Below are 22,071 nucleotides of genomic sequence, written 5' to 3'. Positions count from 1 at the left end.
CAACGCTTTAAATGAGCAAGGATACCCCGCAGCACAGTCATTCCAATATTTCGTGGCACAGTTAATGAGGGTTTTTTATCTTCCAGTGCAGGGTCAGGAGGCTTGCCGCCGACCCTTGAGCCAAGGTAGAAAAATGGTGGGAGCCTATGCACGAAATTCCGTACAGTCGCAGCAGAGACTGGACGGAATCAGAGGCCTCTCATCACTGCCTTCCATCCTGGAATGAACACAGGGGTCCGGTATGCGATCGCGGTCCCGGACGAGAAGGACTGTGGACGTCCTGATTAATCTGGCTATTCGAGCAACTGACCGTGCAGCTGAGAGGTGCAGATAAATAATGTTGCAGACTTCCTACGCGCTGCTTGCTCAACGTTTCTAACCCTTCAGAGCTACGGGCCGAAGCTCCCACTTGCTTCAAAAAGGCAACAATCTTACCAGTGCCAAAGAAGAATAATGCGGGCTGCCTTAACGACTGTATCCCGATAGCACTCACATCGACAATAACGAAATGATTTCAGAGGTTGGTTATGACTAGACTGATCAAGAACTTGGACTCATTGCAATTTGCCTAATGTCACCATAGGTCAATGACATACGTTCAGCATTTAATACCATCACTCCCATTATCTTGATTCAGATTTTGAAGAACATGGGCCTCTGTAGCTCTCTCTGTAACTGGATTCTCGGCTTCCTAACTGAAAGACGACATCTGTATGGACTGGTGATAAAATATCCTCTTTGCTGACGGTCAATACTGGCGAACCTCAGGGGTGTGTGCTTAATCTCCTGCTCTACTCTCTGTATGTGTATGACAGTGCGGCTACACATAGCTCAAATACCAACTACAGATTTGCTGATGATACAATCATTGATGGTAGAATCTCAGATGGTGACGAGATTTAAATCGCAGCAAGAGGCGGAGAGGGAAGCGGTTAAAGAAGCTTGGAGAAAATATGTTTTTTTAACCGATCCGGGCAAAGGGGCTAGACTGCGCAGGCGCGTGCCGTCGGGCGCCAAAGGTTTAAAAAGGAGAGGAAGTTTTCAACAGTTATTTAAATCGTAGCAAGAGGCGGAGATGGCGTCTCTGGCACAAAGACTGGACCCTCAACTCAGAAGGGAAGGAGGGAAAATAGGAGAGCAGTAGTGATAGAGGATTCGATAGTTACGGGGACAGATAGGAGGTTCTGTGGAAGAGATCAAGAATCCCAGATGATCTGTTGCCTCCCTTGTGCCAGGGTCCGCGATATCGCGGATCGAGTCGTCAGTAATCTGAAGAGGGAGTGTGAGCAGCCGGATGTCGTGGTCCATGTACGGACCAAGGACGTGTGTAGGAATAGTGAGGAGGTCCTGAAAGGTGAGTTTAAGGATCTAAGTGCCAAGTTAAAGACAGGACCTCTAGGATAACAATATCAGAATTGCTACCAGTGCCACGTGCTGCTGGGTTTAGAAATAGTAAGATAGAGCATATCAACACGTGGTTGAAAACACGGTGCAGGAGAGAGGGCTTCAGCTTTATAGATAATTGGGCAGTTTTCCAGGGAAGTTCGGGCCTGTTCCGGCGGGACAGTTTACATCTGAATTGGAGATGTACAGATATTTTTGCAGGTAGGTTTGCTAGAGAGGGTCCAGTGGATTTAAAACTGGATACGGGGGTGGGGGGGGACAGAGTGCAGGAACAGATGTATGGGAGAAGGAAGAAAAATAAGACAGTAAAGTTCTTTGTAATGTTGGTGATAAACAGAGAGGAAGAGGTGGATAATTTCTTAAATGCATTTATTTTAATGCTAGGAGCATTGTAAGAAAGGTGGACTGGCTTAGAGCATGGATTGATACCTGGAAATATGATGTTGTAGCTATTAATGAAACATGGTTGCAGGAAAGGTGTGATTGGCAACTAGATTTTCCTGGATTTCGTTGCTTCAGGTGCGATATAATCGGAGGAAAAAGTGGGGGAGGTGTCGCGTTGCTTGTCAGGGAACATATTAAAGCGGTGCTCTGGCAGGATTGATTGGAGGGCTCGTCTAGGGAGACTATTTGTGTGGAATAGAGGAATGGGAAAGGTGTAGTAACACTTATAGGGGTGTATTATCGACTGCCTAATGGGGAGCGAGAATTGGAGGAGCAAATTTTCAAGGAGACAGCAGATATTTGTAGTAAGCCAAATTTGTGGGTGTTTTTAATTTTCCACACACAGATTGGGCATTCCATACTGTAAAAGTGATGGGTGGGTTAGAGTTGGTAAAATGTATGCAGGATAGTTTTTTGCAACAATACATAGAGTACCAACTTGAGAAGGGGCAGTGTTGGATCTTCTGTTAAGGAATGAAATAGGTCAGGTCACGGAGCTATGTGTTGGGGAGCACTTCGGGTCCAGTGGTCACAATGCCATAAGATTCAACATAATTATGGAGAAGGATGGGACTGGACGCAGGGTTTTGATTTTTGATTAGAGGAACGCTAACTTTGAGGATATACGAAAAACTTTGAGGTGATCTGCCCAGAACAAGAAAGGTTGATCTGCGCCAGTCAGGCAGTGTCGCCATTCCTCCAAGACCTTCTTGACAGCCAGAAGTTACCTGTTGCATGCATTGAAGGTAGTTTTGGCGGGAGTCAAGCAACGGTCAAGAATGACAGCAGGGTGCAGTCGCCTGTCCACAGAAGAATGCTACAAGGCTGATATCTCACCTCATCTATGAATGGATGTGGTTTTTCTGGCTGTTATAGCACTGTGAAAGTGATAGAATCTCGCTTTAACTCCGATAAAGCTTGGTCGGCACATCTGTTCAATGGTACCCAGCCAAGGACTTCCTGCCGACTGCATTATTTACAGCCGCGATAGAGTGGAAATTCCAGATCAAGCGGCGATAAATATTCGTAAACCCAATGAAGTGTCGTACCTATTTATGTTCTGCCACTCTACAACAGCCTCAGATTTGTTGTGGTCCTTTTGTATACAAGGTGTGGTAAGTATTCTCTATAGCCCTATATTGACACTGTGTCTTTATGTGTCCAACATTTCCCGGGCTGGGCGCAAAAGTTATTCTCGAGGAGCTGTCTGAAAACCCAGCGGACATACTTGATGTGTTCCAGATGAGAATGCAAATATATAAGGATTCCGTCTGCAGACACAAAATAAAACTGCTTCAACATGTAACTGAGCACATTTTTACCTAAACCTTTGGCGGGTCCGTTCGCCAGATAGAGGACATCACACACAGTACTTATAACAACTATTTGATAATTTCAAAGGTGTGTTCTACTCATCCTCTTTCCTCATCTGAACCAGATTTTACGAATTGCTTGGATTTATCGTGGATAATAGGGATATATCCTGGAAATGTTCGAACGCAGATAACAGCAAGGGAAGTGGGTAGCGGTTCTGCACAGTTATATTGTTCAGGGTGGATAAACATAGATGATAATTAATGACCGAGTTCGACATCTTTCTTGATCATTATAAAAGTAACTTGCGTCTGCCGGCTAGTCTGTGGTACGGGTATATCTCATTGCCAATTGCCCTTAATGTATTCCTCCGTGTCCATGGTTGCAGGAAGAGAGATAGATAAGCATAGCACGCGGTGAAGATGTAGGCAGCCTAGCCGAATATCAGTAGCATAGTCTCAGGGCCGATATTGGGGCAGGGAGGTGGAATTCCTTTTACTGAAGACGTCAGGAATTCCGTATATTAAGACGGAATCCCACACCAGTCTCCACCCAAAGCTGACACAGGAGGGCGTTCATCGCTAAATTATTTCGGGATATGCCGGGCAGACTGAGCACCAGTGGCAATTCAAGTGAATGAACCAGACAGAAGGAAATTTTGAGCACAATTTGGTGGGATTGGAGGGACAACTGCGCAACTTCACTACTTCCCGACAGATGAACGACAGATATGCCCCCTTTATTCTTATTCTCTGCCTCCTGGATGTCAGTCATTGCTTTAAGCATCACAAATTGTCCTCCATAACACCCTGGGCTCGTACTTTGTTAAGCAGCCTCCTCTGCAGCACATTGTTAAATGTTTCAAAATAAGCAACATCAAATTATTCTCCTTTGTGCATCCTGTTTATTATTTCTTATTAAAAATGCCAACGTATTTGTGAAGGAAGTTTCTCTCTTGAGAACTTCATGCTGATTACGGCATATTGTATGTGCCTCCAAATATCTTGAATCCAAATCTTTAACAATCGACTCCAACATCTTCTCAACTATTTCGGTGAGACTAACTGGCCAATAATTTTGTCCCTCTCCTTGCTTGAAGAATGCAGTGATATTTGCCCGAGATTTGCAATTTTTCAGTCTACCAGAATCGTCCCGGAAAATACTGTTTCTAGGAAGATCATTAACAATGCCTTCACAAAGTCTTCTGCTGCCATTATCAAAACCTTGGGGTGTATACCATCCTGAGCACATGAGTGATCTAACTTTAAATATTTTATTTACCCAAGGGTCTTCTACCAAATAATTGTAAGCTCGTTTCCTTGTGCCTCCTTAATACCGATCTAGCATCGATTTTTTTTCTAACGTTCCGATATCAACTCTCTCTTTTCTTTTACACTTAATATATCTGACGAATCATTTCAAGGAGATGGCTTTCGAGCCGTTAGGTACTTCTGCTACCTTCTTTCAAACTTATATAGATTATAATTCTATCGAATATAATTTACGCAACATAGTTTGAGTCTAATGAGACACTAGCCTTTTATAAACGATGGAATGAAAACACAGTAAAGTACTAATCAATGAATCATTCTTATCTAGTGGTCTGGATGACTTTGTTACTGCTTCAGAACAACAATTTATACGAGCAGTGAATGTAAGAAAGCGTTTTTCCAGTAACTTAGACAACGTTATCTTTGAACCAACAATGTGAGGAATGAACATTAGCATCAAAGATACTTGTAAGCTTGTCAAATCAAATCAGTTATGCAAACGGTATCGAAGAAATTTGCTTTGTTTGAGAAATGTGATTGAGAAACAAACTGTGATTTTTTTTGGGAAGCAATTGAGTTTACTTCCTTGTCGGCTTGCTTGTGAATTGTATAATGAGATGTAACTCTATTAGTGCCGAATGTTTATTCTAACATAACCCGTTAGCATGAACCTTATTGATAACAATTCATACCCCACCCATCAATATGCATAATTAAATGACGCTGAATTGTTGATACTGGAACAAACTGGACAACTTCTGCTATCTTTTTTTTCACACTATCACTATTCTTAACCACCTCTCATGCACGACCTTGTCAATGGCCTTGCTAAAGTGCATGGAGACATCTGCTGCCTTCCATTCGTCAACTTGTTCTGCATCCTCGAAGAAGCCCCGTAATATTCCCCGTAGGTATTCCATCTTTAACACATAACCTATGACTTCAAGCTCCGGTCTCAACCGATATCATGGAAATAGACTGCTTGAATTTATCCTATACTTTACAGTGAAAATTATGTACACCTCTATCTATTTTTCCCTCATTTTCCGATGCTCAAAGAAGCAAGATTCTATTGTTTTTACCTTTCCCTAGACACCAGGTCCAACAGTCTCGCCGATATCCGAGTAGAATTCTCTTTACTTATTCAATTTTATTGATAACTTTCCAGTACATGACTGAGAGGATTTGCACACAATACTCACAATTGGTTGCATGAGCGTCTTCTACAATTTCAACATATTCTAACAACTCTTGTACGTAATACTTTCATTTGTCAATTACAAGGTCCCATAGCCCGAAATTGTGACCCTGCGTACCTTTGCCGCAACTTCCAAGCAATTGTATGTCTGTGTTCCCAAGTGCTGTGTTGTACCAAACCCCTCCGTGCCCTGCCGTTCACTGTGCCTGTCATTTGGTATGCTTTATCAAAGTTCAACTGCCCCCTATCACACTTTAACTCCTCCCACGAAGGCAATGTCGATCCAAGTCAATACATCTTGAAGGAAAAAGGAGTGAACCATCTTGAACACCTCTCATGCATGACCGTGTCAGTGACCTCGCTGAATTGCATGAGAACATCAACTGTCTTCCATCCGTCAAATTATTTTGTCCCCTTCTTAAAAAGACACAATACGCTTGATTAGAAACAGCCTTGACTTTACATAACCATGTTGACTATTTATAGTCTAGCGTTCTAAGTTTGCTCCTTGTAATACTTTCAAAATATTACCTACGACGGACGTCAGGCTCGCCGGCCTGTGATTTCAAAACTCAGTCTCAAGTACCCAGAAACGGATTTGTCAAACTCTAAATCATCGTGTCTCCCAATCTGCCGTGCATATTTTAATATCAAAGTACGCTTTCAAATACAGAAGCCGAAGTGGCTTGAGCTTTGTTGAGGAAAAAGGATAGTATCTTCAGATGTAGTTACTCTTAATCCACAAGAATATTATGGAAATTAGAATGCATAGATAGAACAATGTTGATCAGGTTTCGTACTGGAATCAGATAAATATTATTAAGAATTCCGTCATACAATAAAAAATGCAAGAAAATAAATAACACGTGGTGGTCCTTGTTTCGTAGAGGGGAAGAAGCTGATCATTAAGTTTCCACTTGAGGCTCCCATAGCTCTTCTGTGATGGGACTAAAGATTAAGAAACATCTGAGTTGCACCGTACTGTAGCGTTTAACACATGAGTTTAGAGGGCTAACTGTAAGATCGGGCTTGGACTGCAAACGCTGCACGAGAGAGGTGAATGCGTTTCCCTTATACATGTGTGGGTTTCCTCCTGCTGTACCGGTTTTAGCTCAGAAAAAAATAAAAACAGAACGTAAGAAATTGAAGCAGGAGTGGGCCGTCTGACCGATTGAGCCTCTCTCGCCATTGAATATCATGGCTGATCTGTCTGGCAACTCAGCTGTCAGCTCCATCTAGCTGCCTTATTGCCATAACCCTTCATTCCCTTACTGTGTAAAAAACCTATCTAACTGTTTCTTAAATATACTATTGAAGAAGCCTCATCTGTTTCCCTGGGCCGAGAATTCCACAGATTTACCACTCTCTGGAGAAAAAAATAGTTTTTCCTCCTCTCCGTACCACATATTGTCCCATTGAATCTTGAGGCAATGTCTGCTATTCTAGTCGCGCCTAACAATGGAAACAACTTTCGTACTTTTATCTTATCTATCCCCTTCAACATTTTGTATGTTTCTATAAGAACTTTTCTCATTCTTCTGAAGTCCAGAGAGTATATTCCCAGGCGACTCAATCTCTCCTCATAGGTGAGCCCCTTCATTCCTGGAATCAACCTGGTGAATCTCCTCTGCACTCCCTCCAAAGCCAGTATAACCTTTCTCCAGAATGGAGACCAGAACTGCACACATTACTCTCAGTGTGGCCTCACCAGTACCCTGTATAATTGCAACATGACGACCCTGCTCTTGAATTCAATCGTTCTAGCAACGAAGGCCAACATTCCGTTTCCTCCATAATAACCTGCTGTATCTACAAGACAACTTCTTGTGATTCATGCACAAGCTGATCCAAGTACTTCTGCACAGAAGTCCGCTGCAATCTTTCATCGTTTAAATAATAATCTGTTCTTCTATTAATCCTTACAAAGTGCATGATCGCGAATTTACCAACGTTGTATTCCATCTCCAGACCTTGGCCCACTTACTTAACCTATCTATATCCCTTTGCTATGAATCTCCACATCATCTGTGCAATTTGTTTTTTCAATTCTGTTTAATCTCATTAGCAAATGTTGCGATGTTACACTCAGACTCCTCTTACAAATTTTCAATGTAAATGGTAAACAGCTGTGGGCCCAGCACCGACCCCTGCGGCACCTCACTCACCACAGGCTGCCAACCGGTGAAACACCCATTTATACCAACTCTATGTCTTCTATCGGTTAACCAAAACATGCAGGGTTAGAGTGTGATGGGCGTGACATGATGGCACTGTAACTGTTGCATTACTTGCGAGTTGCCGAATTCATCACTCAGTGATTTGGTTTGTCAAGTAGTGAAGTATTGTACCGTATGTTTCGATATAAAGTTGATAAATAAATCTGATCTCATTGTACTGTAAATGTCCGAGACGAATAACATCTCATTCTGACACTGCTTCGATCCAATATATAACAAAGGATAACTCGGGAAAATCTGCAGATACTGCAAATTCAAGCAACACACACAAAATTCCGCTGGAACGCTACAGGCCAGGCAGCATCATTCCCGGACAATGGACCAAGAGAAAGCAGGATCTCCCAGTGGCCATACATTTTAATTCCACGTCCCATTCCCATTCTGATATGACTATCTATGGCCTTCTCTACAGTCAAGATGAAGCCACATTCAGGTTGGAGGAACAACACGTTATATACCAGCTGGGTAGCCTCCAACCTAATGGCATGAACCTTGACTTCTCTAACTTCCGTTAATGCACGTCCTTCCCTTCTTACATCTTTCCTCATTTATTAGTTTTTTTCCGCTCTTTTTTTATTCCTTTCTCTCTCTGCCCATCACTCTGCCTGATCTCCATCTCCCTCGGGTACTCCCCTCCCCCATTCTTTCTCCCTAGGCCTCCCGTCCCATGATACTGTCCCTTCTCTAGCTCTGTAACCCTTTTGCCAATCACCTTTCTGGCTCTCAGCTTCACCCCACTCCCTCCGTTCTTCTCCTATCATTTTGCATGTTACCCTCCCCCTCCTACTTTCAAATTTCTTACTATCTTTCCTTTCAGTTCCTCCTAACGAAAGTTCTCGGTCCGAAACGTCGACTGCGCTTCTCACTTTAGATGCTGTCTGGCCGGCTGCGTTCCACCAGAACTTTGTGTGTGTTGCTACAACGGATTCCATGGGCCTGAACAATATGATAAGATGCATGGATCGAATAGATCGCCAGGGACTTCTTCTCCAGGAATGTAATGATCAATACAAAGACGTATAAGTTTAAGATATTCAGAGGAACGTAAAATGGTGTTATCATAGGTACGTTTTGCTTATTTCACAGAGTTTCCAGCAACCGAAACATCCCGGTTGGGTACTGGTAGATGCACTACATAACGGACATGTAATAAACGATCAGACAGGCACGCGCATCATCGATTGCTTCTATCACAGCCTTGGGCAGCCCATTCCTAGCAACTAGCACGTCTCTTTTAAACATTTCTTCGTTGACTTTACAAACATCACCTCTAATTTTTTACATTTATCTACTGGGCAATAGAAATCATGACTGCTTAAGCCATCTATCCTTTTCATAAATGTAAAAAACTTCAATCATGTTTCTCCGTGTGGACTCTACACCTTCAAGGCGATTATTCACCAATAATCTGGCAAGTGACTCATATTGGACTCAATATATCCTGGTCTGACTACAGCCATACATTCTAAATGTACCATGAGAGCTGCAACCCTTGATATGAATATTAATGCGTAGCATTAATGACCTTTTAAAACAATTTCAGTAATTTAGGGGAAAATGTACTCTGTGTTCTATCCTGAAGAGTATTTGACTGTTCTAAAACAGTTAAAATAGTCCAACGTACGCTGGAAATCCAACAGTGGATTTTTCCATTTACTTCATCATAACCTTGCACATTATTATCTACCAGCACTGTACTTGCTTTGTAACTATTACTCATTATTCTATATACTGTTATAGTTTTACATAAGAACATAACAAACTAAGAAATAGTACCAAGAGAAAGTCAGCTGGCCTTCGAGCTTGCTCCACCGTTCAACAACACGTTGGCTGCTCTGACCACCTACTCATCTCCATTTACTGTTTTCCCCCCCGTAACCCACTCTTCCACTATGCAAAAATCTATCTAACATTTTCTAAATATGCTTACTGAGGTAATACAGACATATCGTTGGGCAGAGTATACCACAGATGTACTACTCTTTGGAAAAGGCTCATCTCTGCCCTAAATCTTCAGCCTAAGTCCTATTCTTCTGGTCTCACCGATAGATGGAAACAAGTTCGCTGTCTCTATCTTATATATCCCTTTCATATTTGTATATATTTCTATAAGATCTCCTCTCATCCTTCTGAATAGCAGCGAGAACAAATGTCGGCGACTCAATCTCTCCTCACAATCTAAACCCCTCATCTCTGGACACAACATGGTGCACTTCCTCTGCGCCACCTTCAAAGCCAGTATGTCCTTCATCAAGTAAGGAATCTTGAAATGCACTCAAAGTTCCAGATGCGGTCTCAGCAATATCATTTATATTGTAGCATAAACTCCCTGCTTTTAAAATCAAATGTTCTGGCAAGGAAGATCAACGTTCCGTTCGCCTTCTTTGATAGCCTGCTGCGCCTGCATACCCATGGTTCCCCTCTTCTTCCGTGGTTTAGCTGTAATGAGATGATCTCAATCGATGGCATGCACATCATTTTGCAATGTGCCAAACCATTGTGTCAACAATAATCTAATATGATATGTTACAAAAGTTGATCACTGGTGAAATGCAGGAGAAGCATGCATCACTATACACGACCTTTACATTACCAGTATTTATTTGAATATGAATACAGAGATATAGTGGAGAAGCGTTTCCACATTTAGTTGACACACAAGATTTATCTCCATTTAACATTGTTTCACGATAATGCACCCGTCAATTCAAATCATTTGGTTTTGATCTGAACAACTGTCAATGGTTTTGAAGGATGTATCTTCACCTGCCACTTTTTACCCTCACTTCAGTATGTTTCGCCCTTCACCACCCCTTAACATCAACACCCCCGCCCGACTTCCACACGAGTAAGACGTCTGCGGAATTACATGACTACCGAAAATCTTTCCAAACTACAGCTCTTTAATTCCAACTCTAAGGCTGATCGCAACTTCAGCAGCTGAGGGGTTGGACACAGGTTCTCCAGGGATAAACTTCAGGCCAGCGTAGAGAATTTCACCTCCTTTCATAGAAACGCATATCCAACCCATCACCCTAGGTTTGGGAGGAATGAACGTGAAAATCTGATATACGCTGAAAAGAAGCCTACAGGTCAAAACCATGAAACATAGAGGGTAAAAGGAAATACAATTAGACAATGATGGGAAGCTTCAAACGTGACTTGCTGAAGAGGTAAAAATATGATAAGCTTAATCATAAACGAAATTTCATTAGTTCAAAACGCTGCTTGCGACCAAGTGAATAAATATCCTTCATAACCAAAACTAAATGCTGTAATATATACAATAAAAAACAAGCGAAATTGTGTGACATATTGGTATAACATTGATGTAAGCGAACATACTGCAAGATATTTTAAGTGCGGGACATTTTGCCAGTGCATCAGGAATTGAACAGGATCATCAAATGTTTATAAATGGGAAACCGTTTTCATTCATTTGATTTGGACTTCCTGGAGCATCCGAGAACTGATGAGGAAGTTATGCTAGTTCAGAGTTCATGATGTGCTTCAGGATGGGTCCATATATTAAGTTGTTCGAGAGCTCTGAAGCACATGGAATTGAGGATAATAAACTGCAAAAGTGTGTGGGAGTCGACATCAGAAAATGTTTTTTTTTCTAATTGGGAAAATTGGTCCTTTCACTTGTTAGCGAGCTGGGACTTACACAGTGTGGAAGAGAGCAGAATTTTGGACGGCGGCTTCTCCCATAACGCACTAAGACCATAAGATATAAGAGCAGCAGAAAGTCATTCGGCCCATCAAGTCCGCACACAATGAAATCACGGTCTGATCTAATTCTTCCAGTTTCCGCACACACCTCCCCCCCGCCCCCCCCCCCCCCCCCCGCATTTTCCCGACGGTCTCTGATGTCCTGGCGAATCAAAATACACTCAAATGACTTAAATACACTCATTGACTTGGCCTCAACAGCCGCTTGGTCAACAAATTTACCGCCTTTTCAATAAAATAATTTCTCCGCATTTTTGTACTAAATGGACGTCCGACAATCCTGAAGTCGTGTCCCCTTGTCTTAGAATCCCCTGCCATGAGAAATAAATTTGCCAGATCTAATCTGTTCAGGCTTTTAACATTCTATGAGCTCTGAGCCCTCCCATTCTCCTGAACATCAGGGATAACAGTTCAACAACTTCCAGACGTTCCTCATATCGTAACCCTGTAGCGGTGAGCTACACGCAGCGCTAAAATTACGACACGGAGTCGGTAACTGCAGTCGAAGGAAAAACTTTATTCGAAATCTCCAGCCTCACTTTTAATCCTCCCTCAACCTGCCCCCGTGGCGCAGAGGCTCCAAAGCTCTGTGCTCGCAAATCCCCGCAGGCTATCTCCCTTAGCCGGAACGCTGGCTAATTCTGAGCCGGTTCGGATGTGCCAGGAAATGGGTCGCCACATAACCCCCTCCCCCAGAACCGGCGATACACACCCCAATGTCCACAGTCTGGGCCGGAACCTGCTTGGGAGGTCGGCCTCTGCACCGAGGTGCCGGAAACTCAACCGGTTGCGCCAGGTCCATCTGGGCCGGTTTGAGTCGGCCCACCGTGAAAACCTCCTCTCTCCCTCCAACGTCCAGCACGAACGTGGACCCGTTGTTCTGGAGCACCGTAAACAGCCCCTCGTAGGGCCGTTGCAGCGGTGGCCGATGCCCGCCCCTTCGAACAAACACAAACTTACAGTTCTGCAGGTCTTTGGGTATGCAGGTCGGGTTCTGCCCGTGCTGCGAAGTGGGTATGGGGGCCAGGTTACCGAGCTTCTCGCGTAGTCTGCCCAGGACTGCTGCGGGATCTTCCTCTTGCCCCCGTGGGGCTGGAAGGTACTCCCCGAGAACGACCAGGGGCGCGGCGTATACCAACTCGGCCGACGAGGCGTGCAGATCGTCTTTGGGCGCTGTGCGGATGCCGAGTAGGACCCAGGGAAGCTCGTCCGCCCAGTTACCTCCTCGCAGGCGGGCCATGAGGGCCAAACTTCAGATGACGGTGAAAACGCTCCACTAGCCCGTTCGACTGCGGGTGGTAGGCAGTGGTGTGGTGCAGCTGAGTCCCCAAAAATCTGGCCATAGCTGACCACAGGCTGGAGGTGAACGGGGCGCCTCTGTCGGAGGTAATGTGGGCCGGTACACCAAAGCGAGATATCCAGGTGGTGATCATGGCCCGGGCGCAAGATTCGGAGGTGGTGTCGGTGAGTGGGATCGCCTCTGGCCATCTTGTGAACCGGTCCACGATAGTCAGGAGGTGCCGCGCTCCGCGCGACACCGGCAGGGGGCCCACGATATCCACATGAATGTGGTCGAAACGCCGGTGGGCGGGATGGAACTGCTGCGGTGGGGCTTTGGTGTGCCGCTGCACCTTGGCCGTCTGGCAGTGCATGCACCTTTTGGCCCATTCACTGACCTGTTTGCGGAGTCCGTGCCAAAAAAAACCTGCTGGAAAGGTTCAGGTATGGGGGAGACAGTCAGGGCAGTGGTGTGCTCCGTATGCAGTATGTGGGAAGTCAGGGTCAACACAGTTGTCCCTGATGACCACACCTGCAAAAGGTGCGTCCAGCTTCAGCTCCTATCAGCCCGAGTTAGGGAGTTGGAGCGGGAGCTGGATGAACTACGGATCATTCGGGAGACAGAGGCAGAGATAGATAGGAGTTATAAATCCAAGAGGTAGACAGATGGGTGACGGTCCAGTGACGGTCCAGAGACGGTCCAGAGAGGCAGGGGGAGCAGGCAGAGAAAGCAGAGCACCCCTGCGGCCATTCACATTAACAATAAGTATACCGTACTGGATACTGTTGATGGGGATGACCTACCAGGAATGAGTTGTAGTGGTCCTTCCTCTGGCACAGAGGTTGAACCCTCAACTAGAAAGGGGAGGAGGGAAGAGAAGAGAGCGATAGTTTTAGGGGATTCTATAGTCAGGGGGGCAGATAGGAGATTTTGTGGGGCAGATCGGGAGTTTCGGATGGTATGTTGCCTCCCTGGTGCCAGGGTCCAGGACATCTCAGATCGGGTGCAGGCTATTCTTGAGAACGGGTGTATGAACCCAGATGTAGTGGTCCATGTAGGGACCAACGATGCAGATAAGGTGAGTAAGGGGGTCCTGCTTAGAGAGTTCAGGGAGTTAGGAGTGAAGCTGAAAGGCAGGACCTCCAGGGTGACAATCTTGGGCTTGCTACCTGTGCCACGTGCAAGTGAGGCGAAGAATAGAATGATTTTGCACATTAATACGAGGCTGAGAGAATGGTGCAGGAAGGAAGGGTTCAGGTTTTTGGATAATTGGTCTTTGTTCCAGGGACGTTGGGATCTGTTTCGAATGGACGGTCTACATCTGAACTGGAGGCGTACAAACATTCTTGCAGGAATGTTTGACAGTGTTGCTCGGGGGGGGGGGGGGGGGAGGTTTAAACAAGATGTGCAGGGGGCAGTGATCCAGATTACGAGAGAAGATGATATGATGAAGGGTAAGGGACAGGTGGCGAATACACGTTTCCTAAATATTAATTGTGTAAAGGAGAAAGGTGAGACAGAACATGTGTTGGAAAAGTTACATGTTCAGAGGGTTGGTCTGAAGGAGCATGGGGTTAAATGTGTAGAAGCTTTGGGTGATCTTGAGAAGGTCATCAAGATTCAAGGTGCAGTTAGCCCGATGGAAGTTCAAGGAGCTGGGTTAGGTACAATAGACAGTGTTTTAAGCAAAGAGAGGAGGAATGGGCTAAGAATTCTATACTTGAATGCGCGTAGTGTCAGAAATAAGACAGATGAGCTTGAAGCTCAGATGAAATGGGGAACTACGATATTGTTGGGATAACGGAGATATGGCTGCAAGGGGATCAGGCCTGGGAATTGAGTGTACCAGGGTATACGTGCTATCGTAGAGACAGAAATATGGGAAGAGGGGGTGGGGTGGCCCTGTTGGTGAGGAATGAGATTCAGACCTTAGCAAGAGGTGACTTGGAAACAGGGGAAGTAGAGTCTGTGTGGATTGAGCTGAGGAACAGTAAGGGTTAAAATACCCTAATGGGTGTTGTATACAGGCCCCCAAACAGTAGCGTGGATATTGAGTACAAGTTGATTAGGGAGTTAACATTGGCATGTGCTAAAGGCAATGCAGTCGTTATGGGAGATTTCAACATGCAGGTAAACTGGGAGAATCGGGTAGGTGCTGGACCCCAGGATAGGGAGTTTGTGGAGTGCCTAAGGGATGTATTTTTGAAACAGCTTGTGCTTGAGCCAACCAGGAACGAGGCTATTTTAGACTTGGTGATGTGTAATGAACAGGAATTGATAAGTGATCTTGAAGTAAAAGAGCCATTAGGAAGTAGTGATCATAACATGATTTTATCTACAATTTGAGAGGGATAAGGGCAGATCAGAGGTGTCAGTGTTGCAATTAAATAAAGGAGACTACGGAGCCATGAGGGAAGAGCTGGCCAAAGTTAAATGGGCGGATGCCCTGGCAGGAAAGACAGTGGATCAGCAGTGGCAGATATTCTTGGGGATAATACAAAAGATGCAAAAGCAGTTCATTCCAATGTGAAGGAAGGATTCAAAGAGGGGGAAGGGGTCACAGTGGTTGACAAAGGAAGTCAGAGATTGTATAGCATTAAAGAAAAAGAAGTATGACAGGGCTAAGATGAGTGGAAATACAGATGATTGGGAATGTTTTAAGGAACAGCAGATCTTAACTAAAAAAGCAATACGGAGACAAAAAATCAGGTATGAGCTCAGTCTAGCCAGGAATATAAAAGGGGATAGCAAAAGCTTTTTTAGCTATGTGAAGAGAAAGAAGATAGTTAAGAACAATGTTGGCCCCTTGAAGAATGAATTGGGAGAAAGTGTTGTGGGAAACAGGGAAATGACCACAGAATTTAATGCGTACTTTAGATCTGTCTTCACTAGGGAGGACACAAGCAACCTACCAGATGTATGGATGGGCCAGGGTCATAAGATATCAGAGGAATTGAGACAGATTGACATTAGGAAAGAAACTGTGATGAGTAGACTGGTAGGACTGAAGGCTAATAAATCCCCGGATCCAGATGGTCTGCATCCGAGGGTTCTAAAAGAGGTGGCTCAGGAAATAGCAGATGCATTGGAAACATTTCCAATGTTCCTTAGATTCAGGATCAGTTCCTGAAGATTGGAGAGTGGCTAATGTTATCCCACTTTTCAAGAAGGGAGGGAAGGAGAAAACGGAGAACTATCGCCCTGTTAGCCTAACGTCAGTCGTGGGGAAGATGCTTGAGTCCATTATTAAGGACGAAATCGTGGCACATCTTGATGGCAGTAATAGGATTAGGTCGAGCCAGCATGGATTTACCAAGGGCAAATCATGCTTGACTAATCTGTTGGAGTTTTTTGAGGGTGTAACAAGGATGTTAGACGAGGGTAAGCCAGTGGATGTTGTGTACCTAGATTTTCAGAAGGCATTCGATAAGGTGCCACATAGGAGATTAGTGAGTAAAATCAGAGCTCATGGCATTGTGGGCAGGATTTCAACATGGATAGTAAACTGGTTGGCAGATAGAAAGCAAAGGGTAGCAGTGAATGGGTGTTTCTCGGACTGGCTGGAGGTGACTAGTGGGGTACCACAGGGCTCTGTATTGGGACCACAGCTCTTTACGATTTATGTCAACGATTTAGATGAGGGCATTGAAAACTATATCAGCAAGTTTGATGACGATACTAAACTGGGTGGCAGTGTGACATGCGAAGAGGACGTTAGGAGAATACAGGGAGACTGGGGGAGTTGGCAGATACTTGGCAAATGTCATTCAATGTGAATAAATGTGAAGTTATCCACTTTGGAAGCAGGAACAAGAGGACAGAGTATTGTCTGAACGGTGTAGAGTTAGGTAAGGGAGAAATGCAAAGAGACCGAGGAGTCCTAGTTCATCAGTCAATGAAGGTGAATGAGCAAGTGCAACAGGCAGTGAAGAGGGCAAAAGGAATGTTGGCCTTTATTACAAGGGGAATTGAGTACAAGAGCATTTGTCCTTTTGCATTTGTACAGGGCCCTGGTGAGACCACAGCTGGAATATTGTGTACAGTTTTGGTCTCCAGGTTTAAGGAAGAACATTCTGGCAATTGAGGAAGTGCAGCGTAGATTCACTAGGTTGATTCCTGGGATGGCAGGGCTGTCTTACGCAGAGAGATTGGAGAGATTGGGCGTGTACACACTGGAATTGAGGAGATTGAGAGGGGATCTGATTGAAACGTTTAAGATAATTATGGATTTGATAGGATTGAGGCAGGAAATATGTTCCAGATGTTGGGAGAGTCCAGTACCAGAGGGCATGGATTGAGAATAAGAGGTCAGTTATTTAAAACAGAATTGAGGAAGAACTTCTTCTCCCAGAGAGTTGTGGAGGTGTGGAATGCACTGCCTCAGAAGACGGTGGAGGCCAATTCTCTGGATGCTTTCAAGAAAGAGCTAGATAGATATCTGATGGATAGGGGAATCAAGGGATATGGGGACAAGGCAGGGACAGGGTATTGATAGTGAATGATCAGCCATGATCTCAGAATGGCGGTGCAGACTCGAGGGGCCGAATGGTCGACTTCAGCACCTATTGTGTATTGAAACCATCCGGACAGTTGTCCGGATGGAAGGATGCGCCAAGTTATAAATGGAGTCGAAAACACGGCGCCGCCAGGCTGTCGGGACGACGGGACGGGGTTGGTCGTTGGCGACGTCACAGAGTAGGGTCCTCTCACCTGGGCCTATGGGGTGGTCCTGGAGCTGCAAACCGGAGACTGCGGTTCTGTACTTCGGAATCTCCTCATCTGCCTGCTGCGCCTCTGCCAGTGCCTCAAAGTCTACCCCTTGGGAAAGGGCATGAATGGTAGGGCGAGAGAGTGCATCCGCCACGACATTGTCCTTACCCGAGACGTGCCGGACATCCGTCGTGTATTCAGAGATGTAGGACAGGTGGCGTTGCTGGCGGGACGACCAGGGTTCGGACGCTTTCGTAAATGCGAAGGTAAGCGGTTTGTGGTCCGTGAACGCGGTGAAGGGCCGAACTTCTAGGAAGTACCTGAAATGCCGGATTGCCAGGTAGAGCGCCAACAGTTCCCAGTCGAAAGCACTGTATTTGAGCTCGGGTGGCCGCAGGTGTTTGCTGAAAAATGCCAGGGGTTGCCAGCGACCTGCGATGAGTTGCTCCAGTACCCCACTGACTGCCGTGTTAGATGCGTCCACTGTGAGTGCGGTAGGGACGTCCATTCTGGGGTGCACTAGCATCGCGGCGTTCGCCAAAACTTCCTTCGTTTGAATGAAAGCGGCGGCGGACTCCTCGTCCCAGGTAATGTCCTTGCCCGGACCGGACAGCAGGGTGAACAGGGGGCGCATGATCCGGGCAGCTGAAGGGAGGAAGCGGTGGTAGAAATTGACCATACCTACGAATTCCTGAAGACCTTTGACCGTGGTGGGTCGGGGGAAATGGCGGACCGCATCTACCGTAGCGGGCAGAGGGGTTGCCCCGTCTTTAGTAATCCTGTGGCCCAGTAAGTCAATGGTGTCGAGTCCGAACTGGCAGTTGGCGGGGTTGATCGTTAGACCGTACTCACTCAGTCGGGCGCAGAGTTGATGAAGGTGGGACAGATGCTCCTGACGACTGCCTCTGGCTATGAGGATGTCGTCCAAATAGATAAACGCGAAGTCCAGGTCCCGTCCCACCGCGTCCATTAACCGCTGGAACGTCTGTGCGGCATTCTTCAAGCCGAACGGCACGCGAAGGAACTCGAAAAGGCCAAACGGGGTGATGAGAGCCATTTTGGGGACGTCGTCCGGATGCATCGGGATCTGATGGTACCCTCTGACGAGGTCTACCTTGGAGAAGATCCGTGCGCCGTGCAGGTTTGCTGCAAAGTCCTGAATGTGCGGCACAGGGTAGCGGTCCGGTGCGGTAGCCTCGTTCAGCCTTCGGTAATCGCCGCATGGTCTCCAGCCCCCTGTCGCATTAGGCACCATGTGCAGGGGGGAGGCCCATGGGCTGTCGGAACGCCGGATGATCCCCAACTCCTCCATCCTCCTGAACTCCTCCTCTGCCAGTCGGAGCTTGTCCGGGGGAAGCCGCCGAGCGCGGGCGTGGAGGGGTGGTCCCTGGGTCGGGATGTGATGTTGTACGCCGTGCCGGGGCAGGGCCGCTGTGAACTGCGGTGTAAGAAACGAAGGAAAATCCGCCAGGACCCTGGTGAAGTCATTGTCGGACAGCGTGATGGAGCCGAGGTGAGGGGCTGGCAACTGGGCTGCACCCAGGGAGAACGTCAGAAAGGTCTCGGCGTGTACCAATCTCTTCCTTGGCAGGTCGACCAGTAGGCTGTGAGCCCGCAAAATATCCGCACCCAGAAGCGGTTGGGCTACGGCGGCCAGTGTGAAGTACCACGTGAACTGGCTGGAGCCGAATTGTAGCTGCACCTGACGGGTGCCATAGGTCCTTACTGTGCTGCTGTTCGCGGCCCTCAGAGGGGGGACCCGGAGCCCTGCTGCGGGTGTCGTAACTCGTCGGAGGGAAAACGCTAACATCAGCACCGGTGTCAACCAAAAAGCGGCGTCCTGAACGCTTGTCCCACACATACAGAAGGCTATCCCGATGGCCAGCCGCCGTAGCCATCAGCGACGGCTGGCCCTGGCGTTTTCCCGGGAACATGCAGGGCGGGCGACAACGGCGGGCTTCTGCGCCCCACCGCTGGTGGTAGCAGCACCATTGTTCGTTGCCCCCCCCCCCACCCCTGCCGCTGGGGTTACCGGGCTCTGCGGCCGGGCCTGGACTGGTTTGCTGCTGGGAGCGGGGCTGGGTGATCTGTGCGATGGACGCCCCACTCACCTTCTTGGCGTTCCACAGCAAGTCCGCCCGGGCTGCCACCTTCCGGGGATCACTGAAATCCGCGTCGGACAGCAGAAGGCGTATGTCCTCGGGCAGCTGCTCCAGGAATGCCTGCTCAAACATGAGGCAGGGTCTGTGTCTGTCGGCCAAAGACAACATCTCATTCATTAAAGCCGATGGAGGTCTGTCGTCCAAGCCATCCAGGTGCAGTAAACGAGCAGCCCGCTCGCGCCGTGAGAGTCCGAAAGTCCTAAGGAGCAGGGCTTTGAATTCCGTGTACTTGCCGTCTGTCGGGCGCGACTGTACGAACTCCGCGACCTGGGTCGCTGTGTCCTGGTCGAGGGAGCTCACCAAGTAGTAGTAGCGGGTGTCTTCGGAGGCGATCTGCCGAACGTGGAATTGGGCTTCAGCTTGCTGAAACCACCGGTGAGGACGCCCTGTCCAGAAACCCGGCAGTTTCAAAGAAACCGCATGAACAGAGGCAGCGTCGGTCATTTCTGGTCCAAAAATCGTTTGAACCGTCGGGGGTCACCAATTTTAGCGGTGTGCTACACGTAGCGCTAAAATTACGACACGGAGTCGGTAACTGCAGTCGAAGGAAAAACTTTATTCGAAATCTCCAGCCTCACTTTTAAGCCTCCCTCAACCTGCCCCCCGTGGCGCAGAGGCTCCAAAGCTCTGTGCTCGCAAATCCCCACAGGCTATCTCCCTTAGCCGGAACGCTGGCTAATTGTGAGCCGGTTCGGATGTGCCAGGAAATGGGTCGCCACAAACCATTCATTTCTGGAATCATTCTCGTGAATCTTCTCTGTTCCCTCTCCAATGTCAGTATACCCTTTTGTAAAATAAGGAGCCGAAAACTACACACTTGGTAAGGGTGCTGATGGATTTCTTGATATGTATGTGGGATGGTTTTCTGAACCAACATGTCGAGCAACCAACTAGAGAGCAGGCCATTCTAGATTGGGTATTGAGCAATGAGGAAGGATTAGTTAGCAAACTTGTCGTGCGAGGCGCCTTGAGTAAGAGTGACTATAATATGGTGGAGTTCTTTATTAAGATGGAGAGTGACATGGTTAATTCAGAAACAAAGGTACTGAACTTAAAGAAGGGTAACTTTGAAGGTATGAAACGTGAGTTAGCTAAGATAGACTGGTAGATGATACTTAAAGGGTCGATGGTGGATATGCATTGGCAAGCATTTAAAGATCGCATGGATGAACTACAACAATTGTTCATCCCAGTTTGGCAAAATAATAAACCAGGGACGGTAGTGCACCCGTAACTGACAAGGGAAATTAGGGATAGTATCAAGTCCAAAGAAGAAACATATAAATTAGCAAAAAAAAAAAAAAAGAGGCACACCTGAGGACTGAGAGAAATTCAGAGACCGGCAGAGGAGGACAAAAGGCTTAATTAGGATAGGCAAAAATGATTATGAGAGAAAGCTGGCAGTGTTCCTAAAAACTGACTGTAAAAGCATTTATAGATACGTGAAAAGAAAACGATTTGTCAAGACAAATGCAGGTCCTTTACAGTCAGAAACAGGTGAATTGATCATCGGGAACAAAGACATGGCAGACCAATTGAATAACTACTTTGGTTCTGTATTCACTAAGGAGGACATAAATAATCTTCCAGAAATAGTAGGGGACCTAGTGTCTAGTGAGATGGAGAAACTGAGGGAAATACATGTTAGTAGGGAAGTAGTGTTAGGTAAAGTGAAGGGATTAAAGGCAGATAAATCCCCAGGGCCAGATGAGCTGCATCCCAGAGTGCTTAAGGAAGTAGCCCAAGAAGTACTGGATGCATTAGTGATATTTTTTTCAAAACTGCTTAGATTCTGGATTAGTTTCTGAGGATTGGAGGGTGTCTAATTTAACCCCATTTTTAAAAAAAAAGAAAGGAAAGAGAAACCGGGGAATTATAGACCGGTTAGCCTGACATCGGTGGTGGGGAAAATGCTAGAGTCAGTTATCAAAGATGGGATAACAGCACATTTGGAAAGAGGTGAAATCATCGGACAAAGTCAGCATGTATTTGTGAAAGGAAAATCACGTCTGACGAATCTTATAGAATTTTTTGAGGATGTAACTAGTAGAGTGGATAGGGGATAAACAGTGGATGTGGTATATTTGGACGTTTTGACAAGGTCCCACACAGGAGATTAGTGTACATACTTAATACACACGGTATTTGGGGTATGGTTTTTATCTGGATAGAGAATTGGTTGGCAGACAGGAAGCACAGAGTGGGAATAAACGGGACCTTTTCAGCATATCAGGCAGTGACTAGTTGGGTAACGCAAGGCTCAGTGCTGGTACCCCAGTTGTTTACAATATATATTTGGACGAGGGAATTAAATGGAGCA

At 46.3% G+C, this 22,071-nt stretch overlaps 1 protein-coding gene across 1 annotated transcript in view; it reads left to right on the top strand.

The window, feature by feature from the left end:
- The first annotated feature begins 241 nt into the window (after positions 1–241).
- Positions 242–22,071, top strand: part of LOC132402981 (extracellular calcium-sensing receptor-like) — a 56,956-nt gene continuing 35,126 nt past the window's right edge. The window contains exons 1-3 of the mRNA XM_059986166.1: positions 242–324; positions 1,236–1,354; positions 5,718–5,847. Of these exons, the coding sequence (XP_059842149.1) occupies positions 242–324; positions 1,236–1,354; positions 5,718–5,847 (332 nt within the window). The remainder of the gene's footprint in view (positions 325–1,235; positions 1,355–5,717; positions 5,848–22,071) is intronic.

Source organism: Hypanus sabinus, chromosome 2 (assembly GCF_030144855.1).
Source record: "Hypanus sabinus isolate sHypSab1 chromosome 2, sHypSab1.hap1, whole genome shotgun sequence".
NCBI lineage: Eukaryota > Metazoa > Chordata > Chondrichthyes > Myliobatiformes > Dasyatidae > Hypanus > Hypanus sabinus.
The sequence above is the reverse complement of the archived record's forward strand: the minus strand, read 5'-3'. Positions and strand labels throughout refer to the sequence as shown.